The 23,653-nt window shown below is 38.1% G+C and overlaps 3 protein-coding genes across 3 annotated transcripts; all 3 read left to right on the top strand.

The window, feature by feature from the left end:
- The first annotated feature begins 499 nt into the window (after window positions 1–499).
- ppp2r2aa (protein phosphatase 2, regulatory subunit B, alpha a) lies at window positions 500–7,218 on the top strand. Its single transcript, XM_087795571.1, has 10 exons — window positions 500–782; window positions 1,051–1,119; window positions 2,073–2,170; window positions 2,609–2,774; window positions 2,849–2,961; window positions 3,163–3,340; window positions 3,524–3,688; window positions 3,840–4,009; window positions 4,108–4,199; window positions 4,777–7,218. Exons 1-10 carry the CDS (start codon window positions 776–778, stop codon window positions 5,054–5,056), a joined length of 1,338 nt encoding a protein of 445 aa, XP_087651697.1. The 5' UTR covers window positions 500–775; the 3' UTR covers window positions 5,057–7,218.
- An 835-nt stretch (window positions 7,219–8,053) lies between these two features.
- Window positions 8,054–11,270, top strand: bnip3la (BCL2 interacting protein 3 like a). Its single transcript, XM_087795560.1, has 6 exons — window positions 8,054–8,131; window positions 9,024–9,285; window positions 9,361–9,442; window positions 9,531–9,631; window positions 9,705–9,854; window positions 9,995–11,270. Exons 1-6 carry the CDS (start codon window positions 8,083–8,085, stop codon window positions 10,041–10,043), a joined length of 693 nt encoding a protein of 230 aa, XP_087651686.1. The 5' UTR covers window positions 8,054–8,082; the 3' UTR covers window positions 10,044–11,270.
- A 773-nt stretch (window positions 11,271–12,043) lies between these two features.
- On the top strand, window positions 12,044–21,496 carry dpysl2a (dihydropyrimidinase like 2a). Its single transcript, XM_087795548.1, has 14 exons — window positions 12,044–12,346; window positions 14,085–14,173; window positions 14,362–14,546; window positions 14,673–14,837; window positions 15,000–15,061; window positions 15,161–15,241; window positions 15,321–15,389; window positions 15,476–15,596; window positions 15,658–15,814; window positions 18,009–18,150; window positions 18,243–18,413; window positions 18,475–18,654; window positions 18,717–18,906; window positions 19,967–21,496. The coding sequence occupies exons 1-14, from the start codon at window positions 12,305–12,307 to the stop codon at window positions 20,056–20,058; spliced, it is 1,746 nt and encodes a 581-aa protein (XP_087651674.1). The 5' UTR covers window positions 12,044–12,304; the 3' UTR covers window positions 20,059–21,496.
- Window positions 21,497–23,653: the final 2,157 nt, after the last annotated feature.

The raw sequence follows: 23,653 nt of genomic DNA, 5'->3' as shown, positions 1-23,653 counted from the left end.
GATGACAAAAAAGATATTGCTTATTTCAATGCCTAGCTTGACCAGTATGTTGTCGGGTAACAACCGGAAGTATGTGTCATGTGATCGTTTCAAAACGGTAAATAATTACATTATTTTATTTATTTCGTTTTTGTAATACAATTAACATTTTGAAATTAAAGTTCACATACAATGTATTTGAAAACTGTTGTTTATTTGTGTAATTTATTTTAATTTACTTTCGCCGTTTAGTGGAAAAAAACAAAAAACTATGGAGTTGTTTGATTTTACCATCATGACAATCTGAACGAGCGGGGTTTAACAGTTTTGGTCCTATAATTCTCCGATAAGTGGATTTGATGTATTTATTGTGTTAAACCTTTAATTATGAACCGTTTTATAATTTTATGCAACCAAAACTGGCATAATATATCCGTACGTAGACTATCGGTTCCTTGTGTGGGCATCTCGCTCTACTGCAGCGAGCGCATCCCTCGTTGCGCCATCTTGAAAGTGTAATGCAGGGAGAGGCAAAGGCGAGGGAATCTCAAAGTGGAGTTCAAAGTCGAGAGAAACAACTTTACGTTCTAAACATTGCATTTAGTAGTTGCTAATAAGTTCGAACCCCCGCCGTTGGTGATAAAGCAGTTTGCAAGGGGCTCCGGATTTTTACGGCAGTGTTTCCTGCTTCATTCCAGAAACCGATTGGGTCAGAACCTCCCAGCCGATCCCGGGTTAGCACTGTCCCTGTCAAGGGCCCGAGTCCGCACCGGAGTCTCTCTCCGAGTTTCTTACCATGGCAGGTATGTTACAGCCGTGACCTGTCACTCAGTCTGGTCGTGAAAACCCTGTATTTTTTGTGATAATCGCCTGCGTTGGTGTCGGTTAGCTGTTAGCATGTTCCTCAGAGCTAACTTACATGTGTTCATCTTCTCTGGGAACTGCCACCAACTGCTTGTTTATGACTGAAAATGTTCCCACTTTGAGATCATTCCTTCCATGGCACCAGTGACCAGTGTTTGAAATGATCATCGAACACGTGAATGTTTGATGAAAGCGTCTGTGTTGCAGGGTCTGGTGGTGATGTGCAGTGGTGCTTCTCGCAGGTCAAGGGAGCCATAGATGATGACATTGTAGAAGGTAAGTGAACGACTTTTACTGGAAACTCGTGGTTGTGTATTGATAAAAGCAAGTATTAGAAAATAGTCCCAGGAAGAATTTAAAAAAGACAAAAAAACATTCATCAGAAGCAACTTTACGACCATCCTTTTGAATGATCCTTCAGGGAATCACTTGTTGTATCTTCACATGCTTCCGTTTAAAAGCATTTCCGGTTTGTTGTGTAAAGGAAGCTTTTTGAAGCTAAAATCCCACATCACACTACTAGATGCATACAATTCTTCCACCAGTTTAGAGTTCTATTTCTATCTGTTATTGGCTTTGCATTATGATTGGTGGTTCCGTTTACTTGGCTTGCTTATGTGCATTTCATTGACCAAAGGGTTGAATAGAGCACGATGACAAACGTGGAATCTCTCTTATTAGTTTTGTATATCTGATGTACTCCATATTGTATTTTTTTTATGCAAAAAAACAAGTCAAAACTTAACATTTTAATAAACAATATCTGAATGTGCAGAATGAATTTTGTTTTGTCCAACTTGCCGCAGTTCGCAGATGAAATGTGATGCCCAATGTTTACAGTAATCTTTACCTGAACTCTGGGCTTCTTGTGTCAACTTCAAGAAGTCAGTGAGCTAGAAAGAAACTAATAAACTGTGCTCTTCCCCTTCTAGACATGAACAACAAGTTCCGGTGTTGGTCGTAAATGACTCACAACTCAAAGTGCTCGCAATAAATAAAACATGAGGAAACATTACAATGCATTTCTGCAACCAATCGGTTACTTGGTAATTGACTTGGATTATTAGGCATTGTAGAGAAAAGTAATTGACCTGGATTATAAACCATGCTTACAATAAATGGTGAACATTTGACCGATTTTAACATAAGAATGCTGGGAAAAAAAATCGACATTTCAGTTTTATATTTCCCATTCATCGCTTCTAATAATTCAAGCTTCTTGCCGACAGCGGATATCATATCAACTGTTGAATTCAACCACACTGGAGAACTACTGGCCACGGGAGACAAAGGAGGACGAGTCGTCATCTTTCAGCAGGAGCCAGAGGCAAGTTTTAGGATCCAGTGTTGGATTTGTGTTCAGGAACATTAAGGATCGTTTTGTGCGACACAATCTGATGAGTGCATTCATGGAATATTTGTACGCTTGTGTACTGCTACAATGACTTGATTCGATTGTTGAGTCAGAAGCTGTTTTTCCGATATGGTTGCCAAGCATATCATTCTGTGTCCGGGCACACCTGCAAGTACTAAAACCACTTCTGATTCAATTGGTTTTGGTACTTGCAGGTGTACCAAAACCATTTCAAATCTTTTAACATCTTTTTAAATAAAATATCTTAAATCTTTTTCTAGAAATACTGCAAATGTACCAAAGCAGGTGATTAGAGCAGTATAAGATGCACAAACGTTAATTTATACAAAGTAATTAATACTCGATTGTCTCGATCACAACTTTTTGACTTTATTTAAATTTTTCTTCTAGAGTAAGACCCAGCCGCAGTGCAGTGGGGAGTACAATGTTTACAGCACCTTTCAGAGCCACGAGCCAGAGTTCGACTACCTGAAGAGTCTTGAAATTGAAGAGAAGATCAACAAGATTCGGTGGCTGCCTCAGAAAAATGCTGCACAGTTCCTCCTGTCCACAAATGGTACATCAATTGCCTTTTTATGTAAGATATTGATTTAAACTAATGTTGAGTTTGATCTTTATTTTTGTTTGAAGACAAAACCATTAAGCTTTGGAAAATTAGTGAACGCAACAAGAGACCAGAGGGCTACAATTTGAAGGAAGAGGACGGTCGTTACAGAGATCCAAATTCAATCACATCACTACGGGTCGGTACACAAGAACTTCTGTCTATTTTGCTCTTTTCTTCTCCCTTATACCAATGATTCTTCTGTGATTTACTCTTGAATCGTTTAGAGGTAAAATGTCAATTCTTAATCACAAATACGGCCACTGGATAGGTGGCTGTTGAGAAAGACGAATGATTATAACAAAAATTTATATTAAAGGAGTTGAATTCTTTTATCCAGGTACCGGTTTTGCAACCTATGGATTTGATGGTGGAGGCGAGTCCCAGGCGCGTGTATGCGAACGCTCACACGTACCACATCAACTCCATCTCCGTCAACAGTGACCACGAGACCTACCTGTCCGCTGACGACCTTCGCGTTAACCTGTGGAACCTGGAGATCAACGATCGTAGCTTCAGTATCCTCTGCGTTCCAGTTAAATTTAAAAGAACATAATATGTTCATGTCCGAACACTTCAGCATGGCACCTGCATTAAACTTATTATGAAGTATTATTACATTTTAAAAATGATATTTAGTTTTTCTTTCAGTCAAAATCCTACTGTCCAGGGACTTGTTTCTCCTTAACAGTCTTCCTCAGATATTGTTGACATTAAACCAGCTAACATGGAAGAGTTGACGGAGGTGATCACAGCTGCGGAGTTTCACCCAAATCAATGCAACACGTTTGTCTACAGCAGCAGCAAAGGAACCATTCGTCTGTGCGACATGAGAGCGTCTGCACTGTGTGACAATCATGCTAAACGTAAGTATTGTTTAGAGAAATGTTTTAATTGACATGTTACCTGACAACTGTTTTGTTTTTTTGAAGATTGAAATTGTTTTGTGAAAAAGACATCTGGATTGTTGATGGATTTAGTATGAGAAAACGACACATTCTTTGTTTTCCCTAACAGAGTTTGAGGAACCAGAAGATCCAAACAACCGATCGTTCTTCTCTGAAATCATCTCGTCCATCTCCGATGTCAAGTACAGCCACAGCGGCAGATACATGATGACCCGGGACTACTTGACTATCAAAATCTGGGACCTCAACATGGAGACACGACCCGTAGAGACGTACCAGGTGATGAGGCGGTCTGAGGCTTCGGATATGAACCCAAATGTTTTTTCACCATTTCACCACAAGGTGGAAACGTTTCCTTATCATGCCTCTCATTACAGGTGCACGAATATCTTCGGAGTAAACTGTGCTCTCTCTATGAAAACGACTGCATCTTTGACAAGTTTGAGTGCTGCTGGAATGGCAGGGACAGGTACGTGTAGCAGTAAAATGGACTCAAACTTGTGTACTTATTATTTCACTAATACTTAAAGACAAAAATGTATATAAATGTATCTTCACAACATGAACTTGTGTGGTTTAATAATATTTTTTTGCAGTAATGCTTAAGGGTTTAAGTTATGGGGAGATAATCCACAGATGACGAAGCAGGAGAAGGAAATTCACTCCATTTATTGCCAGTTTAACATGGCAAAGTCTTACAATCTGGAATTTTGCTCATATTGGTAACCACTTTAAACTTAAAATCTGAAGCCGATGGGTTGTAATATTGAGTCATTTGTGACGTTTCCACACAATATTCTTTGAATATACTATTTTTCTTTATTGATTTCACGGTTTGTCAAGTAGGGTGGATTATGGGTCTGTAAAATAGACCAGTATCTACTTTAAGGACGGCATAAAACAATGTTCTTAATTCTATATATTCTGTATATGACAGTACTTATTTGGAGGTCTTAATTGTCATTTTTTTGTCGCTTTAAAATCTATTTTCTACTATTTAAAATGAACAAAGTATATCTAAACTTTGTCTCTTCATTCACCAACAGTGTGGTTATGACCGGTTCCTACAACAACTTCTTCAGGATGATCGACAGGGGCTATAGGCAGGACATCACACTGGAAGCTTCCCGGGAGAACAGCAAGCCCAGGTCCGTCCTCAAGCCACGCAAAGTAAGCTCTGGTGGGAAGCGCAAAAAAGAGGAGATCAGTGTAGATAGTCTGGACTTCAGCAAGAAGATCCTCCACACAGCCTGGCATCCACTGGACAACATCATTGCGGTGGCAACAACCAATAATCTGTACATTTTCCAGGAGAAGCTTAACTAGTTTTTGAATAAGTGTTTAGTTCTATTGAAGCCCAAGTGATCTGAATATATTTGTACTTCCCTGAAGGCTCACATTGAGTATCAGTTGTCTCTTTTGTAAGATGACAGGCCTCACTGTTGACAAACGGCAAGATCCAGACCTTCTCTACTCCGGTTTGCTTGACACTGTAGAGGGTTATCTGATATTTTCTTTGACTCTTTTGTAGCTTTAGTTAAGTTCAGGCAAGTTAAAAACACAATTGGATGGATGTCTTCGACTTAAGGTTCTGTTTCTCTTGATGCAACTTAATCCCTAAATTGACCCTTTTCTTCACACAGTGACTGTTGATGCATAAGTTATTTGATGTAAAAACACTGTTTATATTGTTTATATTAGTTTTCTACTCCATCTAGAACACATTCTCACCATTGAAATTCACTTTCGCCACTCTTATTGAACCAAAGTGTTGTTGCCAAATACTCTTTCAATTGGAAGCAAGAATTCTTCTTAATTTTCAAAGTATTCACTATTCCTTGATTATTGATTCTTTGTTTACGGTGTAGATTGGTCACATCCTAGTTCTTGGGATTTCTTTGTCAAGCTCTTTCACTAATCAACGGTAAATAAAATGTTCAAGTGCCGTTTTGGAAAATTTTTGAATCTTGTTTAGCTCTACAGTAATGCTGTTATTAGCAAGACGGCCAAACTAAGTCACACCATAACTGTTTTAATCGAACTTTTCAGATGCTTGATCAAAGTTGTAAATATGTGTTCAGTTTCATGAAATGAGAAGAGTAATTAGAATGGGCTGATTTTTGGGGCAGTTTTTGTGTTTTATGAATGGGAAAATCATACAATCAGATGTGTACTTCTTGAACATGATGTGGACATGTTTATTGATTTCTACTGGTTACTTTTGGACTTTTTCAGCTCTTGTTCGTTCGGACCATCATACAGCTCAGGACTAAAGCTTGTGTGTGTGTATATATATGAAACTTAATGTTGCCCGAGATACCCTTTATGTGTCAGTTACCAAAGGGCTGCTGCCACACATCTTGCTGTGGTATTGGCAGAGAATTGCTCTTACCTGTGGATCTATTTTTTTAACGAACAGTACTGTACCTGTGAGAATACAGAGATAATCACTATAAATGATTTATATTTGTATAGATCAAAGCAATAGGACTGCAGGTGATTTTTTTTCTTTTCTCTTTGAGTGGTTATTAAAGCCCATGTTCGTTTGAAGAAGAAAGCAAACAGGTGGCTGAACCTCAAGTGTTTGAAAAGCTGGAATTTGACTATGTTGCTGGTGTCTTTGTGGATTAGATGTGTCAGATGTTTGAGATTTAATTTTTTTTATTTGTGCCAATTTTTGTTGCTGAAACATTATTGATCACTGTGGAATGAAGCGCCCAGGTCAGACTGGACAGAAAGGACAACTAAAGGTGGTCGAGGGAGGGTAACTGATTGTTCGACTGCTTGTTTTAATGCACTCTTATTGAAAAAGAATCGTTAAAGCACTTGCAGATGAGCTCATTTATGACCACTTTGTACGTGAAATCTTCTTAAGGGATTCAAGTCTACTTTCATTGTGAACACTGTTCAACGACTCCTTCAGCCTCTGGATCTGGACATTGGATTAGGAGTCGAATGGATCTTGCTCATTTACAGAGGATGAGTTACTACTTCATGAAGTCTCACTCAACCGATGACTGGTGAGCTGTTGTCTGGCTCATGTAATGTCCACTGCTCTTAAGATGCTCATTTCATACTAAAACATTAGTCTTTGTGTGGCTGCTGCCACTCTTGATATAAATGGAGAACCTTCATCTATACAGTAGTTTGTATTGTTTGTACAAACAAGGTTAAAACTGGCTTTATTTGATTTAAATATAACTTCATTCTTTAAAAACATTCAAATACAGTGTTGCCTTGCTCACCAAAAAAAACGGATGATTTGTCTGACGGGTCACAGAAGGGGAACTGAACACCTGCTTCAACACAACTGCTCCATACTTTATTGATAAATGCCTTACTTAATATACAAATGTGTCATTTCCAAAAAAAACAACGTTTTTCGACAGTAATGGAATAGAGCTTCACTTGGAATTTAAACGGTGTCCACTTTCTGTACGCATGTTTATTTATGTTTAAAGAAAAATAAAATGCACTTATTTTTGTGACTTAATGTGTTTTTTTGTGTGTGTGTTTGAAGATAAAGTGTGATAAATCTTCTTATTTCCAGACACTACAAAGACTAAAGAAATGTGGGTTTATTACTTTTTTAATGACTTCTATTCCTTGTGTTGGGCATTTCTTATCAGGAGCTGCCACAGGAAGCCAACATATCTTGGGGGACCTACTTAGTCACACTTATCAGTCCCCAACATGTGAAGCATGAGCACTTTATATTAATATATAATATATCAACTTTATTGCATATTGACCATCAGTCCACTTTGTGTGCTTATAATACAGCATATACCTGTGACATCACACTGTGTACTTTTAATGGTATGTTTGGTGAAAGATGATCAATCCTGCTGCTCAGGAATAATCCAGACGACAGCACACATGAAAACAGCAGCTTTGAAGGTCAGTCGATTATTAGATTCAAATCTGATATAAAAAGACAGACTTTACTTGTTTATGTCACTGTTATTGTGTGGTCATGACAACGGTACTGACCCACCATGCGCTATTTGTAGAATGTAAATTTAAAGACGACTTAATCTGTTAAATCTAATTTCCATCTAGACTTGCTTTTGTTTTTATGAAACAAGGGACAGACCGGAGATAAACAAAGCGATGACCGGAAACGACCAGAGCGATTTAAAAAAAATTGTTTGGGAAACAAAGAGTACGTTAGAGTTTAATAACGTGATGCTTCAATACAAATAAGAAAACGATTCATATTAAGAAAATTAGCACAAGATTTTTTTTTTTTTTTATGAATACTGTTTTTGGGAGCGATGATTCGAGGTCCGCGCATGCGCGCCCAGCCGCCTGTGTGCGTGTCAGCTCTTGAACGCTACACTGTAGTCACCATGTCCGCCGCCGCTGCACTGAACAATAACGAAGAGCCCGGACTGCAGGGTACGTACCTCCGCTCTCTCGCCCCCCTTTTCGCTTAACAATAACTATTCGTAACGATACCTTAGTTTTCTTTCATCGTAACAAATGTGAAATTTTTAATGTTATTGTTAAAGTTCCCCTGGACATGGAATTTCCTCTTTGGGAGGGGCGGTTGCTGGTGATGCAGGACGACATCGTGTATCGACCAATAGGATGGCGTAGAAGCCTTGACTGACGTGGCTGTTAGCCAATGACGTCTGCGAGATAGCGTTGGGTGGATCTAGTCGAAATGAAAACAACTCTGAGACAATAGACGAATGTCCTTTTCCTGATAAATACAGAGAAATGTCGCATTTGAATGATTTTAAATGGTATATATAAAATAATAATACAAAATAAACATTTTAGACTTAAGATTTCCACCGATCTTATACATTAGATATGCGTTCAGATTGTAAACTAGGTCAAGTTTTATTAATAGTAAAAGATAAAAAATGGTAGGTTCGGCGATGTAAACATTGCGGGGGTGAAAAAGGGTGACAACATCACAGCCTGGACATTGTTGACATGTCTGGACGATTAGTCTCTCGCCTGGTTATGCAAGCCTATGAAGCCCCGACGACATCAACACACCAGGGGATGGTTTTAACATCAACACGTCGCCTGGCAGCAATAAAATCATTTGTTTTCAACAAGAACAACAGAGGGCGTACCTGGCCATCAGCTGGTCACAAAAAGCTATAATACAGGATTGCATAACAACCCCCTCCTCCCCTCCTGAGAAGCAACTGTTTGTGGGGCAGTGGTACAGATCCAGATGCAACATCCTCTGATGTGGTGTTTTTAGACCCGCGGTGTTGCCAAACAGGTTTTTGAGGATTTGTTTTTCAAGGTTTATTTCTGTGCCTGACAGGCTCATGGGTAGAACTGGAGCTAAATGGAAACAATAGAGTCCAGGGTGCACACTCCGACGAAGTTGTGAGTCCTTCTGCGGACCAGTTAAACGCAAATGCCGGCTCAAGTCAAACCTTAGAAGTGGTGCCTGAGAGCGACGAAAGTCTGATCGGAGGACTTGAGCATGTGCCTTCTTCGTCCTCAATTCATAATGGGGACATGGAGAAGATCCTCCTGGATGCACAACATGAGTCCAGTCCAAGTAGTTCCTCGTGTAATAGGTATGATTTAAGATATGTGTGTGATATATTGGCTGTAATGATGTACAGACTTATAAGACTATTTATTCCTATCAGTCCGCACAGACCACAAAGCCCTGATCAGGACGAGGGTCTGATAACGTTTGATGTTGATATGTCCAGCGCAAGAGGGAGTCAGGTGAGAACACGATCTTTAATATTGGCTATCATCATTAACACTATTGATCTTTACCCTGAAAATGTAAAAAAAAAACATTTCTGTGCAGTCAGAGGATGATTCTCTAGAGAGAGAAGATGATATCCTCATGAACAAAGAAGTAGACTGGGTTGCTGACTGGTCAAGCAGACCTGAAAATATTCCACCCAAGTAATACATCTTTCCGTTTTTTAATCACTTCTAAGTCAATTAGTTGAGTCATTAAATACAAGCCTCTCCTCAGGGAGTTTCATTTCAGACACCCTAGACGTCCAGTGACTCTCAGCATGAGAAAGAGTGGAGTCATGAAGAAAGGTGGCGTCTTCTCGGCTGACTTCCTAAAAGTCTTCATTCCATCGTTACTCATCTCACACATCCTCGTTCTTGGCATCGGGTAAGTCAAATGTAGTTTATTTTGCAGGTCAAAACAAGTTATTTGGCACTAATGTTCAATAAATATGAATGTGTGTCATTTTTATATATTTAAATGCTTAAAGTTACTCACTCTTTCAACCCTTTTTTTTTCTCCTCTAGGGTGTACATTGGGAAAAGAATTGCCACAGCCTCGACCAGCTCATTCTGAGAGGAACACAAATCAGTGCCTGGATGTCCTTCCCTCAGATCAATGTTCACCAGCCCTCCTCAGTCGTCAAGATGTGTGGCTGCATCTGTTCTGTGCACCCATTTACCTCCTGTAACACATAATATGATGTCACGTTGTAAATTGATGTCCATCATACACATGTTGTAATGTGGTTTCACCCCTTTACAACCGCGTTGTCTACAGTTGTCACCATCTTAAATCCAGTAGATAGCATGTGTGTGATCCTGGTCATCTATAGGATTTGATCTGATTTGCTTTTACTCACCTTTAACATTAGTGACATTACCTGCAATTTACTAATCTATCTTTTACATTAAGTGCACAGATGGAGACTCAAAGCTACACAGAGAGGCTGTTGGAAATTGCACACTTTATTTTAATTGTTTGGAAAAAGCTTTATTTGTTAGAAGATATCTATTCTCGCCATTAGAAGCTTATTTACGTTCCAATGATTGAAATATATTATCTTGACACATGTCCGATAATATCTATAGAATCGTAAAACAAAGATGTGTGCCAATTTTTTAGGTTTCCTTTGATGCCGATTTTTTTTTTTTTTAGAATCAAATAGATACAAACTATAATTTAAGCTGTGATGTTTGTAATGTAAAACCTCCTCTCCGTGTACTTGTTAATATGTCAATATTAACTTGTATTATATATTACACATGGAGTCTCAGTGGAGTGTTACTGGTGACAATATCCACCCCAGAATTGTAATTCTAGTGGCCTCCTTACAACGTAGTGTCTTGAGTTTATAGCTCTAATTCACTGCAATAACGTCAGTAACACCTAATATGTTAAGTGAACATAGAAAGCTGACGTCTAGATATGGGTATGACTGAACTATTCAGTACTCATAGATTCTTCATAATCATGCTTACGAGGGTGATCAATATGTACGGCTAATAGTTGTTTATCTGGATTCAGCTTGATTAAATGCACATATCAAGCTCTCATGCGTTTTAATATAGTCAGGTTAACAAGGTTGTTGTGCTATATGGTCCTTAATGCTGTGCAAGGTCAATACTTGAGCTAAGAAGTCGGACAAAGAACTTCTGCATTATAAGGATGTGATATTGCTGCATGTCTATATGGATCTTCATATAATATGAATCACATCTAGTTTATATTCTCAGCAATCTGTGTGATAACCATTTTGTCTGCATCATTTTGAATAAACCTGAATACATTTCTGTCACATAAGCACTTGTGTTGTTGGTTTTAAAAAATACTTATGACTATGTGTTGCTTAATCAAACATTTTGGATGTGGAGCAAAACGTGGAGCAATTGTTGTGGAAATTACGGAACATAAAAATTAAATAATACAAATGAAATGATAAAAGAGAATAATAAAATACAATAAAATATGAGGTGCTACCATACAATGTAATATAAATAAATAATGAATACAAAATACAATATAATACATTAAAATTAAGCGTGTAATTAAACTATTCATTATCCGGGCAGGTAGAAAAAGAAGGGGGAATTGTTGAAAAAGATCAAATAATACATAAATAAATAACTCTAAACAAACATCTGCATTAAAAAAAAATATATATATATATGCATTAAACATTCACAAAATTACAATCATTGAGTCTAATTGAATGGAGGGGAGAAAAAGAATCAAAAGAAAATATAATCTACAAATACTATACAAATAACCTAACCATCCGTCCGGTCTTAAATACAGAATCATAATACAGATAGCTGTATTGAAAAAATATAAAGTTCACAAATGTCCTCAAGATAATAACCGATTTTGATAAATAATTTCCGAATAAGATTATTGATATTTTGTTATTTTAAATATATTTTGAATCGATCATATTGCTCGAATGGCCTCGACTACGACAGTTGATGCAGTTTAAAGTGGTTATAAATAAAAATAAATAATTATTATTAATGAAATAATGGGAACGAGCTGAGCAGGGCGGGGTAGAGCGCATGCGCGATACCTCTTTTGTGGCCCTGAGCCTGGTACTTGTCTGGTCTCTGGAGACCTGTCCTAGCTGATGATAGTCTCAGGTTTGAGAGTGAAAGGTGAACTGAATCCTCTTCCCACTCACCTATCATTGAGGTTATTGTGAGAAAGCTGTGGTTTCTGTCGTGCACCTGCACCAGTAGCCTGAGACTGAACAGGGGCGTCGACTGGACACAAGCATCCACTCATCCTTCCATTGAGGTCTTCTGGTCCTGCTAGCTACTGTTAGCCCGGAGGCTGTCGTCAAAATGTCGGGTTACCAAGGAAAGAAGAACATCCCCAGGATTACAGTAAGTGATGTTTGTATTTAGTTAAGCTCGAGTAGTCATTTGCTGACGTGTTGGTGGGTTTATCTCATTGAAATAGAACCGTCACCGTTAGCTTAGCCGTCAGTGTCGCCGGCGAGAACAATAATAGACACTTCGACACATGCTAGCATTTTTAAACCTGAATGTATTTTTTAATTTTTTTATTTCAAATGGGGTTGACTGTCAATCAACTGGTGCTTTAACCCTTTGATCATAGTTGTGTGATGGAGATGACATGTCATTCCTCCATCATCTTCATTTCCACTTAATAAATCCTCGTAAAAATACATTTGTGGGTCACGATGGAAGTGGTCACTTGTAACTTAAACTGCCTTGAAATAGTAAATAAAAACATGAATTGAATGTCTATCTAATAATAGCAGAGGACGGTGATAATGGCGTGCAGTGGTGGTGCAGTCGTGTTCCAAATAAGTAAAAGCTTTTATTGAAAGTAGGTCATTGGACTGCATCCATCTCAACCTTCTCGCTCAGCTCCCATAATGCTGTGGAACCCAGATTTAAAATAGCCATGAAGTGCTTTGGATCAATTTATGTTGTGCTTCCTATCGATGGATAATAATATTAATTTTAGGGACACATGCCCACCATTGAACCGTCATGACAATAAGCCAAACCTATGATGCACCTCTGTGCTTACCAGCTATAATATTCTAAAAAGATTTATTTGACCAATATTAGCTGTTATCAGTTGTGTCTTGCCCTTTAAAGTGTATACTTTATTGAATATTGTTTTGATTGTATAAGCGCGAATCTGGTCTGGAAAAGCGCTATACAAATAAAAATTACTTACTTACTTACTTACTATGTATAAAGATTCAGTTGTTTTCTCTGACATGAAAAGCAAACAAACCAACACGCATTACAGCTTCAAAACATTTTCTTCTTCCGTTTTTAAGTTGATGTTAAGTGGTCTGGACCTACAAGTCTGTTTACAATATGTCCATACTGTGTGTACTACATTTTAGAGATAAAACCTGTACTTTAAACCTGTATTTGGATGTGTTACTCAAACTAGCTTCATTTTTACTTTGAATAAATGAATGAATTAATATTGTTTATTTCCAGCATGTCAGTTTAAATCATCAACATCACACTGTAACGTAGTTCACATGCAGTAATATGTGAACTACGATGTGTACTTTGTGTGTACACTGAGAAGTATTCCACAGTAGCAATGGTTTTGAAAACACTTGTAATAATAGATTGTACCTACAGTAGTTCAGGCAGCTTGTATTTTAAATATCTTTGGATAAAAGATACTGCAAAAGTAAGATCGGCTTATAGATGCAGCAAAAACTAAATTCCCAGACTTCTATAAAAAAATAATCATCCCAGGAACAATAAAACTCTGGAACACTGAATCACAAGGGGCCCTGGGCTTGTGTTTATCTTTCATTCATTTTTGCTAATTTGCTGGCATTTGGCCAAGATAATAAAACGATTTTCATATAAATGAAACAAATTCAGTCTTTAATTACCAATACAATGGAAGTTATATGAAGTTATATATGGTTGGTGACCACTCTCCTTAACCTTCATTTAATAAACCTTGAACATCCTCAGGGAATCTTATTATTCTGAAATTTTGGTAAGTTTTCTTAAGCAATAATTTAAAAAGGACAACTCTTGTGTTGCATATCACTTCTGTTCTTCTAACTTTGTCTTTTAATACACTGTACGTTCTGTCTTTGTCTTTCAGAGTGACCGTCTCCTTGTTAAAGGGGCAAAAATAGTGAATGATGATCAGTCCTTCATGGCTGATATTTACATGGAGGATGGAGTCATCAAGTAAGTATATTTTTTCTTTAAAAATTATAATAAAAACATCAGTTTAATTATAATTAATCTCAAGAGAAAATGTGATGGATATTATGTATTTGTGTATTTTATCAATCAATGAAAGACATCAGATAAAATGTTTTAGCCTGGAAAAGTTCCTCTTCCCGGTCAATTATGGCTATAACTTCTTACCAAAGGCAACTAGGAGACAACCTCATCGTTCCGGGAGGGGTGAAGATCATCGAGGCTCACGGAAGGATGGTGATGCCAGGAGGTATTGACGTGCACACCCGCTTCCAGATGCCAGACCGAGGCATGGTGTCAGCTGATGACTTTTACCAAGGCACCAGGGCAGCGCTGGCCGGAGGGACCACTATGATCAGTATGTACCACAACATAACCTCGGCCTCTTAAAATTCTAGCACACAGAGAAGTCATGGGCTATGAGATCTAATTATGCCGCCTCATTACGCTCACTTGCTCCAACCTGCTTGTTTTTTTCCCACAGTCGACCACGTGGTGCCGGAGCCAGGTGTTGGTCTGGTAACTGCGTTTAAGATGTGGAGAGAATGGGCTGACAGCAAGTCCTGTTGTGACTATTCTTTGCACGTGGACATCACTGACTGGAGCAAAGCCACTCAGGAGGACATGGAGACACTTGTCAAAGAACATGGTACACAGAAAATATTGAGCTGTTTTATCTGCGTCAGCGTTTTCTGATGATTTATTCAGTGCATTTTATTAACTTGTCCCTTTGATGATACCTTTCCTCTCACACCAGTATCCTTCCTTTTTCCGCCTTTGGCTGCTTCTCTTAAAACGTTTCTATCTTCAGGTGTCAACTCTTTCCTGGTCTATTTGGCTTATAAGGATGTTTTTCAACTTTCTGACTGTCAGGTACGCTGCCCCCCCTCTCCGTGTCCCCTCTCTAACTAATTCTATCTATTCAAACGTTATCATGCATTTTTACCAAATAAGTTTTTGCTCAACGTGTAGATCTACGAGGTGTTCAGTGTCATCAGAGATCTCGGCGCCATAGCTCAAGTCCATGCTGAAAATGGAGACATCATTGCAGAGGTAAGTGTTGTTAGTCAAGTTTTCTCTTGTGTGTAATTTACATTTTTTCTTAAATACTTGTTCTTTGTGGAATATCTAGGAGCAGAGACGCATCCTTGAACTGGGCATTACTGGTCCTGAGGGCCACGTCCTGAGCCGCCCAGAAGAGGTTATTTGATGTTTGACAAACACTTCTCAACAACCTTTAACATCCCTTTTTACTAATAAGCTTAACCTAAACTTTTGTGTGTTTAGGTTGAGGCTGAAGCTGTCAACCGCTCGGTCACTATTGCCAACCAGACCAACTGTCCGCTCTACATCACCAAGGTGATGAGCAAGAGTGCTGCTGATGTCATCGCTCTCTCCAGGAAGAAGGGTATAAATCATCAAATGTTTTATCACTTCATCAAAAACGACGTGAGTATTTGTTTCTGTAGGTGCTGTGGTTTATGGAGAACCCATTTCCGCCAGCTTGGGCACCGATGGGACCCACTACTGGAGCAAGAACTGGGCCAAGGCGGCTTCTTTTGTCACTTCTCCACCACTGAGTCCAGATCCCACCACGCCTGACTATCTCAATTCACTGCTGTCCTGGTTAGTTTGATTTGAATACTTCATCTGTCAATTTTATAAGTGTGACAAAGTCGTTTACAAAATCTTTTTTTGAAGCCTATCCAATTTGTTTAAACCTTCTTAATGTTTCATTATTTCCATTTATGAGATACGGGGAAATGCTCTGTTTTCCTTTAATAGTGACTTATTTCAAGTTGCTTTTTGTGTTCTGTCAATTGATGAGCTGTCAAAAATGAAAATGTGTAAAAATATTATTTAAAAGAATCGGAAGCGTAAATTAAAAAAAAATCATTATGCATATTTAAATGTTGTGTACATTTAAGGCTTTTTAGTCATTTTTAGTAAGCATATGAACAATTTCCCCATGTCTACAATTTCCCATACAGAATTTTGATCCAGCATATTCAATTTTGATTCTAATTATTTTAATTGAACCTTTAATTGTATCATTACAACTAAAAGTTATAGTAAAAGTTTAATTTACCATGATTTAAGTCCATCCTGCAGTTTTATTGTATTTTTCCATCTAACATCTTCATGCTATTACAAGCAGATAACATCACTCAAAACCCTTGCGGGATCCGAGGTTTTAAGAAAAAAATATCTGCAGAATTTAAATGATTAATTGAATCTTCAAATCTCCTTTTAAATAACAAAACTAACATTTTAAAAACACAGGACATGATGTTAAGTCCAAAGTGCCTAGTGAGTTTGCAAGGCAGGGACGTCCTACTCCCTGAAGAGGGTTGCACATGACCACATACCTAAAAAGTGAATACTTGTGCACTGTGATGTCGAGATGGTTGGACAAACACTTCAGTGTCAAGTTGAGTCCTTCTTTCACCACCGTTTCGCTGATTTAACCCCACAACGTCTCCAGTAGGCTCAACTGTGTTTTCTTGGGTCCCAGAAGCACCCGCTCTGCATCTGCCCAGCCTATTGATATCAGAGACACGTTCGGGTCTTTCCTTTTCAGCCAGAGCCAATGGCTGCTCTGCTCTGCCAGCTTGGGAACTCCTTTTTGGCTTGGCGCAGGACTTGCCCGTTGATGCCCACGTCCTTCATCAGCCTCACAGTTGATGTTGCCACAAAGCTCCTGACCATAGAGGGCTACACTACTTGGGCATCGAAGGGGCCCCCTAACCATTTTCTCAGGCCAGAGCTGATCATCCTTTCCATCTTGTCAACTCTTGTGAGTGGGATGTCATACGTGGTTAGTGGCCACATGGATTCGTCAATGACCTCTAGGCCTTTGATGAGTTCTTGTCTGATCGTAGTCCTTTGAGTCATACCACCCTTGAGACTTTTTGATTGGCTTCTCAGTGACCTTTGGGGCAGGTTCTTGGTCGAGGAAGAACCTTTGTTCTATGCCTATAACTAAAGAGATGCTTCTTGATATGGATGGCTTGAATTTCATTCTGGCCCCAGTGATGTACTGATGTACTTCCCTAGAAGGCACCTGGTACAAAGTACTGTGTTTGTCATGGTTGTTATGCCACCCACTTGGATGGTACATTCTGCCACTCACTGCCAATCTCCATGCGTTGCCATGTGATGGTAAACTTTGTCGTCGTGAAACAGAGCTGAAGGTATTTGACATAGCGGTTAACAAGGTTCTTTACGGTCTTGGGTATCCAGAAGTCAAAGGATGAGCGGAAGAAATGCATAAGTGAGGTTTAGAAAAAAACAACGTTGAGATCCCTCTTCACCTTCTTAGCGCTGAGTAAAATCTAACCCAATACATTGAGCGGTCCGATGGGGCGGAATTGGTTGATATCCATAGATTTATAGTAGTTTTTGAGCCAGGACTCCTACTGCACCGTGCTTTAGGTATTAGACCACTCCCATTAGTCTCCTATAAAGTCTAATAATAAAGATTTTGAAAAAATTGAAGATTTTTTATCAGGAAAACATGTAATTTAAAAAACAATTTAGTGATTTTTTTTTTTTAATCGAATGGAGAGAATCTTCTGTTACGAAGTGAAATTTTCTGCTCTATAATAAACACAACAAGCTTAATTTTAATTGGGTTTAATATTTAAATAGCTTGTCATCAATGATTTTTATGGGGTTTTTAGAATAATGATATGTATATGTCAAAAGTGGACAGAAAACGATAAAGACAAAAACAGGAATTGGAAATGTGTTGAGGATGATGGATGATGTAGAAACTATATGAAAACACTTTTTCTAATGTGATTTATTTCCTGTGTAGTGGAGATTTACAAGTTACTGGAAGTGCTCACTGCACCTATCAAACCTCCCAGCGTGCTATTGGCAAGGACGACTTCACTCTGATCCCAGAAGGTACTAATGGCACTGAGGAGAGGATGTCACTCATCTGGGACAAGTGTGTGGTGAGTGAGATGTTTGACACAAACTATAGAACAGCCTTGATTTGTTGATATGTTACTTGATTTATTGAAGTAATTCCTCCTTTGTTTCTCAGGTGACTGGAAAGATGGATGAAAATCAGTTTGTTTCTGTGACCAGCACAAATGCTGCCAAAATCTTCAACCTCTATCCACGCAAGGGACGCATCGCGGTGGGATCTGACGCCGACCTTGTTCTGTGGGACCCTGATGTCAGCAAGGTCATCTCAGCCAAAAGTCACAACCTGGTGAGAGAATTTGAAAGTGGCTTAAACAAAGACGCACTTGTAACATTGCTTTCTGTTGCAGTCTGTTGAGTACAACATCTTTGAGGGCACTGAGGTGCGTGGAGGTCCTCTGGTGGTCATCAGCCAGGGAAAGGTTGTGTTGGAGGAGGGAAACCTTCACACCACAGAGGGCTGTGGACGATACATCAGCCGCAAACCCTTCCCTGACCAGGTGTACAAGAGGATAAAAGCTCGCAGCATGGTGAGCGCATTTAGATGATACAAGATGAAAGTCCGCCTTCTCATTCCTCTTTTCATCCTCAGCTGACAGAGCTGCGCGGGGTTCCCCGCGGCCAGTATGACGGGCCGGTGTGCGAAGTGACCGTCAGTCCAAAGATCATGTCCATGGTCTCGTCAGTGAAGACGTCCCCCACCAAACAGCAGCAGCAGACGCAGCAGCAGATCACTGCCCAGCCGGTGCGCAACCTTCACCAGTCTGGCTTCAGTCTGTCAGGTGAGTTGGCACAAGTGCAATCCACTCTTGTTCTTCTGCTCTACAGGTGACATGTCATGGTGAAGGTAGAGAAGAAAAGATGTTTAATAACGGACCATACGAGGGTGTAGAGTCAGCTTAATCTTTCATTAATTACCATAATATTTGTACTCCAGGAGGCGCTTACAGAAAGGACAAGGACAAGAGCAAGACAAGAAGCTTAATGAGACGATAGATTCCAGATCTTAAAGTTAGATGTCAATTGTTATTTAACAAGAAGAAAGAAAAGTTTCGCAATCCGTTATGACAGAAAACACACAGAATTTGGTGCAACTGTTAAGTTTAAACAAATCCATCTGGCTGACAATGAAGGAAATGGAAAAGCTGTTCATTGGAGACGGCAGCGTAAACTGAATCAGGAAATAATAGCAGACGGCCCAAACCTGACATCTACTGATCGGGTTGGCCAGCATATTTTTTCATCTTCCCGTGTTACTGCCGTGTTAAAAGCACTGTTCACAAAAAGCATTTAATTTAATTAAAATATGTTCTGTATACTGTCTTATCGTATAACATCTTTTTTGTGTTAATAGTTCATGTTACAACATTGACAGCCATGGTTTAAGATACATGCAGCTATATATATATGTACACTTTTCTTTTTTTTTTACTTCGTTGGCGAAGTTTTCATGCCGTTCCCTTATTATAAGCTAGAAATGAACGTTATATTTACAACATGATGATTAAAAATGACACAGTAACAACAATAATCAACACTAATCATTACATGTATTATATATTTGTTTGAATTTTTTTTTTTAAACCATTATGTTTTTTATGGTGATAAGAACATTTTTATAGTTACAATAATAAGAATGAAGAAATACCTGTTAATCAAGTAATAATGAGGAATTTAAATTTTCTAATTTTGTAAGATTTAAGTCTCAGTTAAAGGACAAATCGCAAGTGATACAAACTCGTGCAGATGGTTCTAACTATTATTACAAAGAATTAAGGAAACCTTAAGTTGTGTGCATGCTAGCTTAAAAAGAATGACCATATCATCTTCATTATTTTGTAGGAGCTCAAGTCGATGACAACATTCCCCGTCGTACGACTCAGCGCATCGTGGCGCCCCCTGGAGGAAAAGCTAACATCACCAACCTCGGTTGAGCTGATGACTCCACCGCTCCGGGGAGGGGTTCCTACTTTGCACTGTCATCCCTCATACGGTCTGCCCCTGCTCCCTGACCCTCAGCACCGCACTCACTTTTATTCACACTGTTTCTTATAGAAAAGTTTCTCAAATCATATTTCTTGATTATTTTTATTTATTATTTATGTTAATGGTTTGAAAGCTCTTCTGTTGCATCGATCAAGTTGTAACTGATGTTACCATCTTGGCTGCCAAATTTTATGTGAAAAGAATGGTTTAAACTACTGGATATTTTTCCCTCTGCTCTACTTTCCACCTTCGTGATGGAATGTGCAGGTGGTCGTGTACAATGCCACCCTTCACTGAAAGTCCAGCTGCTCCGTCAGTAGAAAGTATCACATTTTTATACAAGGACGAACACAAACGTTTTCTCATTGCATGCTTTTACATGGCTCTCTCATTGACCCACTGTACCTGGTGTCGCTCCACAATTCACCTTCCTTTTGTATCATATTTAACTTTTTTTGTAACTTTTTCTCGTTATAGTTTGTGTTATGATGTCTGCAATGAAAAGGGGGGAAAAAGGGTAACGCTGCTTTAGCTTGTCAATGATAAAACTTTATTAATTTGTTTGCTTTTGTCATCCCACTAAAAAAAAGTGCGTTGAATTTGAGCTTGCTAACTCCACACCTGGTGCTATATAACTATTTCTATATATTATATTAAAACAGAAATTCTGGTGACTATTTTAAATATATTGCGTTTGAAGCTAATAAACATAAATGTGAGCGTCTGAATCCTGTAGATTTCCAAATAAGATGGTCTATTATATTTAATCAGCAACAACAAGTAATTCAACAATTCCAGCTTCATGACCTTGTGCTATCTTGCAGTGTTATTTAGAGAATCAACGTGTTTGACCTCCTCCTCACACACTCGCACACAAAAAGATGTCCACCTCAACCATCTCCAAGATGTACGTGAGCTTGCAACTCGTCAAGTAGTTTTGTGTTTGAAAGGATATTTGTTGACCGATGTACTTGCCTGCTTGTTTTGTAAGATATTGATAGCACACTGTACCAATGAAGGTTGTACTTGCTTTGAGACCTGATGGAATATCCTCTGGTGTGTGTATATTTTGTTCCCTTACAGCGTGCTGGTGATGTGTCCACTGTTGTTGATGTTGTGAATGACTAGATATCCACTAATCCTCCGACTTCCTGACCAGTCGTTGCCGCACAGTTTCACCATAGATTGTATCTACGTTCACGAGCCACTACACCGATGATGTAATCTGCTGAACACTGGATCACCTCCCGATGAAACGTGTATGTGATGAGAGTTATCAGATCAGGATTCTGGTTTCAAGAGTGTAAAACTGTCAGTCCTGTCAGCAGTTAACCCTTTCTGTGTTGACTTATGTGGATTAAAACAATAAAAAAAGATTGCACCAAACCTTCTTTGACCTCTTAATAGTAGTCACGTAAACTAATTATTACAACTGAGGCGAAAAAACTAAAGAAAGTGATGATTCTTTCGACATAACTACTGCAGTCACTTGTATTGATGTCACAGCTGATCATTATTTAGTATTTAAATTACAAAATGAATAACTTTCACTTCCGTTAAAGTAAATACATTTTGATAACAAGCAATTTGCCTTCCAGCAATTTATATTTTCTTATTAATTCATATTCTTTTTAATTATATTATTATTTTTAATATAATTGTGTTAATCTCACTATATTAAATGTATATTATTTTTATTCTGTAACTGTCATTGTAACACTGGCAATACAATTTTTGTTAGTAATTTATTGAAACTGAAAAGTTATTCTTATGGAAAAAACGATTACCGGTAGTTCCATTTAAAATATACAATAAACAAACTTAATCTTTATATTTCAATCAATACATTTTAATATTTTGTCATAAATTTGAAAAAATGACCTGTAAGAGTAATAATAGTACTGTTAGTATTAGTAGTAGTACAACTTGAAACGCAAAATAATGTAAAAAATGTGTTAAATGTTAATGTGAAGATAAGAAATCTCTATCATTAAAGTAAAGAAAAATGTATGGTTAATGATATACATTTTAATTCAAAGAGAAGTTTGGTTTGACTCCTTTGATTTATACTTTAAATGATACAGCAAATTGTTTGTGAACGGCTGTGATCTTTTTTAATTTATTTATATTTGTGTTATATTATAGTTTGTTTCTATGAATTTTACTCATTTATGTTTATCTTTTTTTTCTATAATCGATAATAAATAAGCGTGTCGGCTACCATGTAATTTAAGAACGAGACACTAGTAGGCGCCAGTGAGTGACAGACAAAAGTGTCCATCACAGCTTCAGTCTTCAGTCAACGTTACCTGCGGGGCTCAGCACCCACGTGACTGCACACGTCACAGCTCCTCTGAGCCCTCCAGCTGATGACTCTCGTCCAATTATGAGTCACATGACTGTGAGGTGCGCGAGCACGAGCCTGCAATCATCGCTAATGACTCTTCACGTGAACTCATGTGACTGTGACATGAATAATTACAGCTTCAAGTCTTTTATTTTAGCATCTGAACCGATGAGGTGAGAAATCATGAGCTTGCTTTTGCTTGTTTTCTTTTTCATAGATGTGTAATATGATCCAAAGTTCTGTCTTCGTCTTCCCTTTTTGTACGTTCGTCACACCTCCAAGGAGCTCGTTGTATAATCAAAGCAGGGTGTGATTACAGCTGTCTGCAGGAGGAGTGAAGCCATTATTAGGTCATAATGGACTTTTCTCTTGTAACCTCTCATTCGCTGACATTTCAGACGGGAACTTTATAAAGTGATAACTTTTTGAAGTTATTACTTTATAATGTACGAAGGAATGGAGAATGGAGTACGAATATTGCATCTTGGGGGAATATGGAGGTAGATTTGTTACTTTATTATTCAATTTAAAACAGTTAAAAAATGCTTACAATAAAAAAGTTGCTTCAATAATTAAAAAATAAATCTTCAATAAAAACTAATACAAAAAAAACTAGTTGTTTTAATTAAAAAAAAGATTTAGATAAATAAAAAATATTTATTGCTATGATTTAAAAAAAAAAGTCGTTCTTAAAAGAAAAAAATCTTCATAGTATTGAAAGACTTTTACATTTGAAACATTAAAACCAGGAAGTTGGGTTTTCACATTAGTTGTGTCATGTCTATGCTGTGTCTCAAATCGCATACTTCTCTTAGTATACTAGAAGTTAGTATGCATCAGGATAGTGTACATACTAACTAGTACGCAAATTCTCCACAGATAGTATGTCTCAAATCAAACTCTGCTGCTACACACTAACTGGAATTGAGGTGACAGCTTTTTCTTCTACTATCTAAGGATGATTTCAACCAGCTGTTTGGACGCTATCGCCACCTGCTGGCAGCACGTTTTGCAAGTTTGGATTTTTGGAAATTTGAAATAATCTGCAACTGTTTAACCTTTTAGTCGTGGCTTAAAATGAATGAAAGTTCATCTTGTACTCAGACCTGACTGGAAATCTGATTTTTATAAAGTAAAACTGCTGCCATGGTGTGTTAAACATATTTTTGATTGATCTATTTTTTTTATTTTTATTT

The sequence above is a fragment of the Callionymus lyra genome, chromosome 1 (assembly GCF_982586985.1).
Source record: "Callionymus lyra chromosome 1, fCalLyr1.hap1.1, whole genome shotgun sequence".
In the NCBI taxonomy this organism is placed as follows: domain Eukaryota; kingdom Metazoa; phylum Chordata; class Actinopteri; order Syngnathiformes; family Callionymidae; genus Callionymus; species Callionymus lyra.
This window is presented reverse-complemented; position numbering and strand designations above follow the sequence as displayed.

Excerpts from the sequence above, each read along its gene's own strand:
- ppp2r2aa (XM_087795571.1), top strand. Across the intron at positions 2,775-2,848 it reads GTTCCTCCTGTCCACAAATG|ACAAAACCATTAAGCTTTGG; the intron begins GTACATCAATTG and ends TTTTGTTTGAAG. Across the intron at positions 3,341-3,523 it reads GATCAACGATCGTAGCTTCA|ATATTGTTGACATTAAACCA; the intron begins GTATCCTCTGCG and ends AGTCTTCCTCAG.
- bnip3la (XM_087795560.1), top strand. The coding sequence starts at position 8,083 with ATGTCCGCCGCCGCTGCACTGAACAATAACGAAGAGCCCGGACTGCAG. Across the intron at positions 9,286-9,360 it reads AGTAGTTCCTCGTGTAATAG|TCCGCACAGACCACAAAGCC; the intron begins GTATGATTTAAG and ends TATTCCTATCAG. Across the intron at positions 9,443-9,530 it reads CCAGCGCAAGAGGGAGTCAG|TCAGAGGATGATTCTCTAGA; the intron begins GTGAGAACACGA and ends ATTTCTGTGCAG.
- dpysl2a (XM_087795548.1), top strand. The coding sequence starts at position 12,305 with ATGTCGGGTTACCAAGGAAAGAAGAACATCCCCAGGATTACA. Across the intron at positions 18,655-18,716 it reads GGATAAAAGCTCGCAGCATG|CTGACAGAGCTGCGCGGGGT; the intron begins GTGAGCGCATTT and ends TTTCATCCTCAG. Across the intron at positions 18,907-19,966 it reads GTCTGGCTTCAGTCTGTCAG|GAGCTCAAGTCGATGACAAC; the intron begins GTGAGTTGGCAC and ends ATTATTTTGTAG.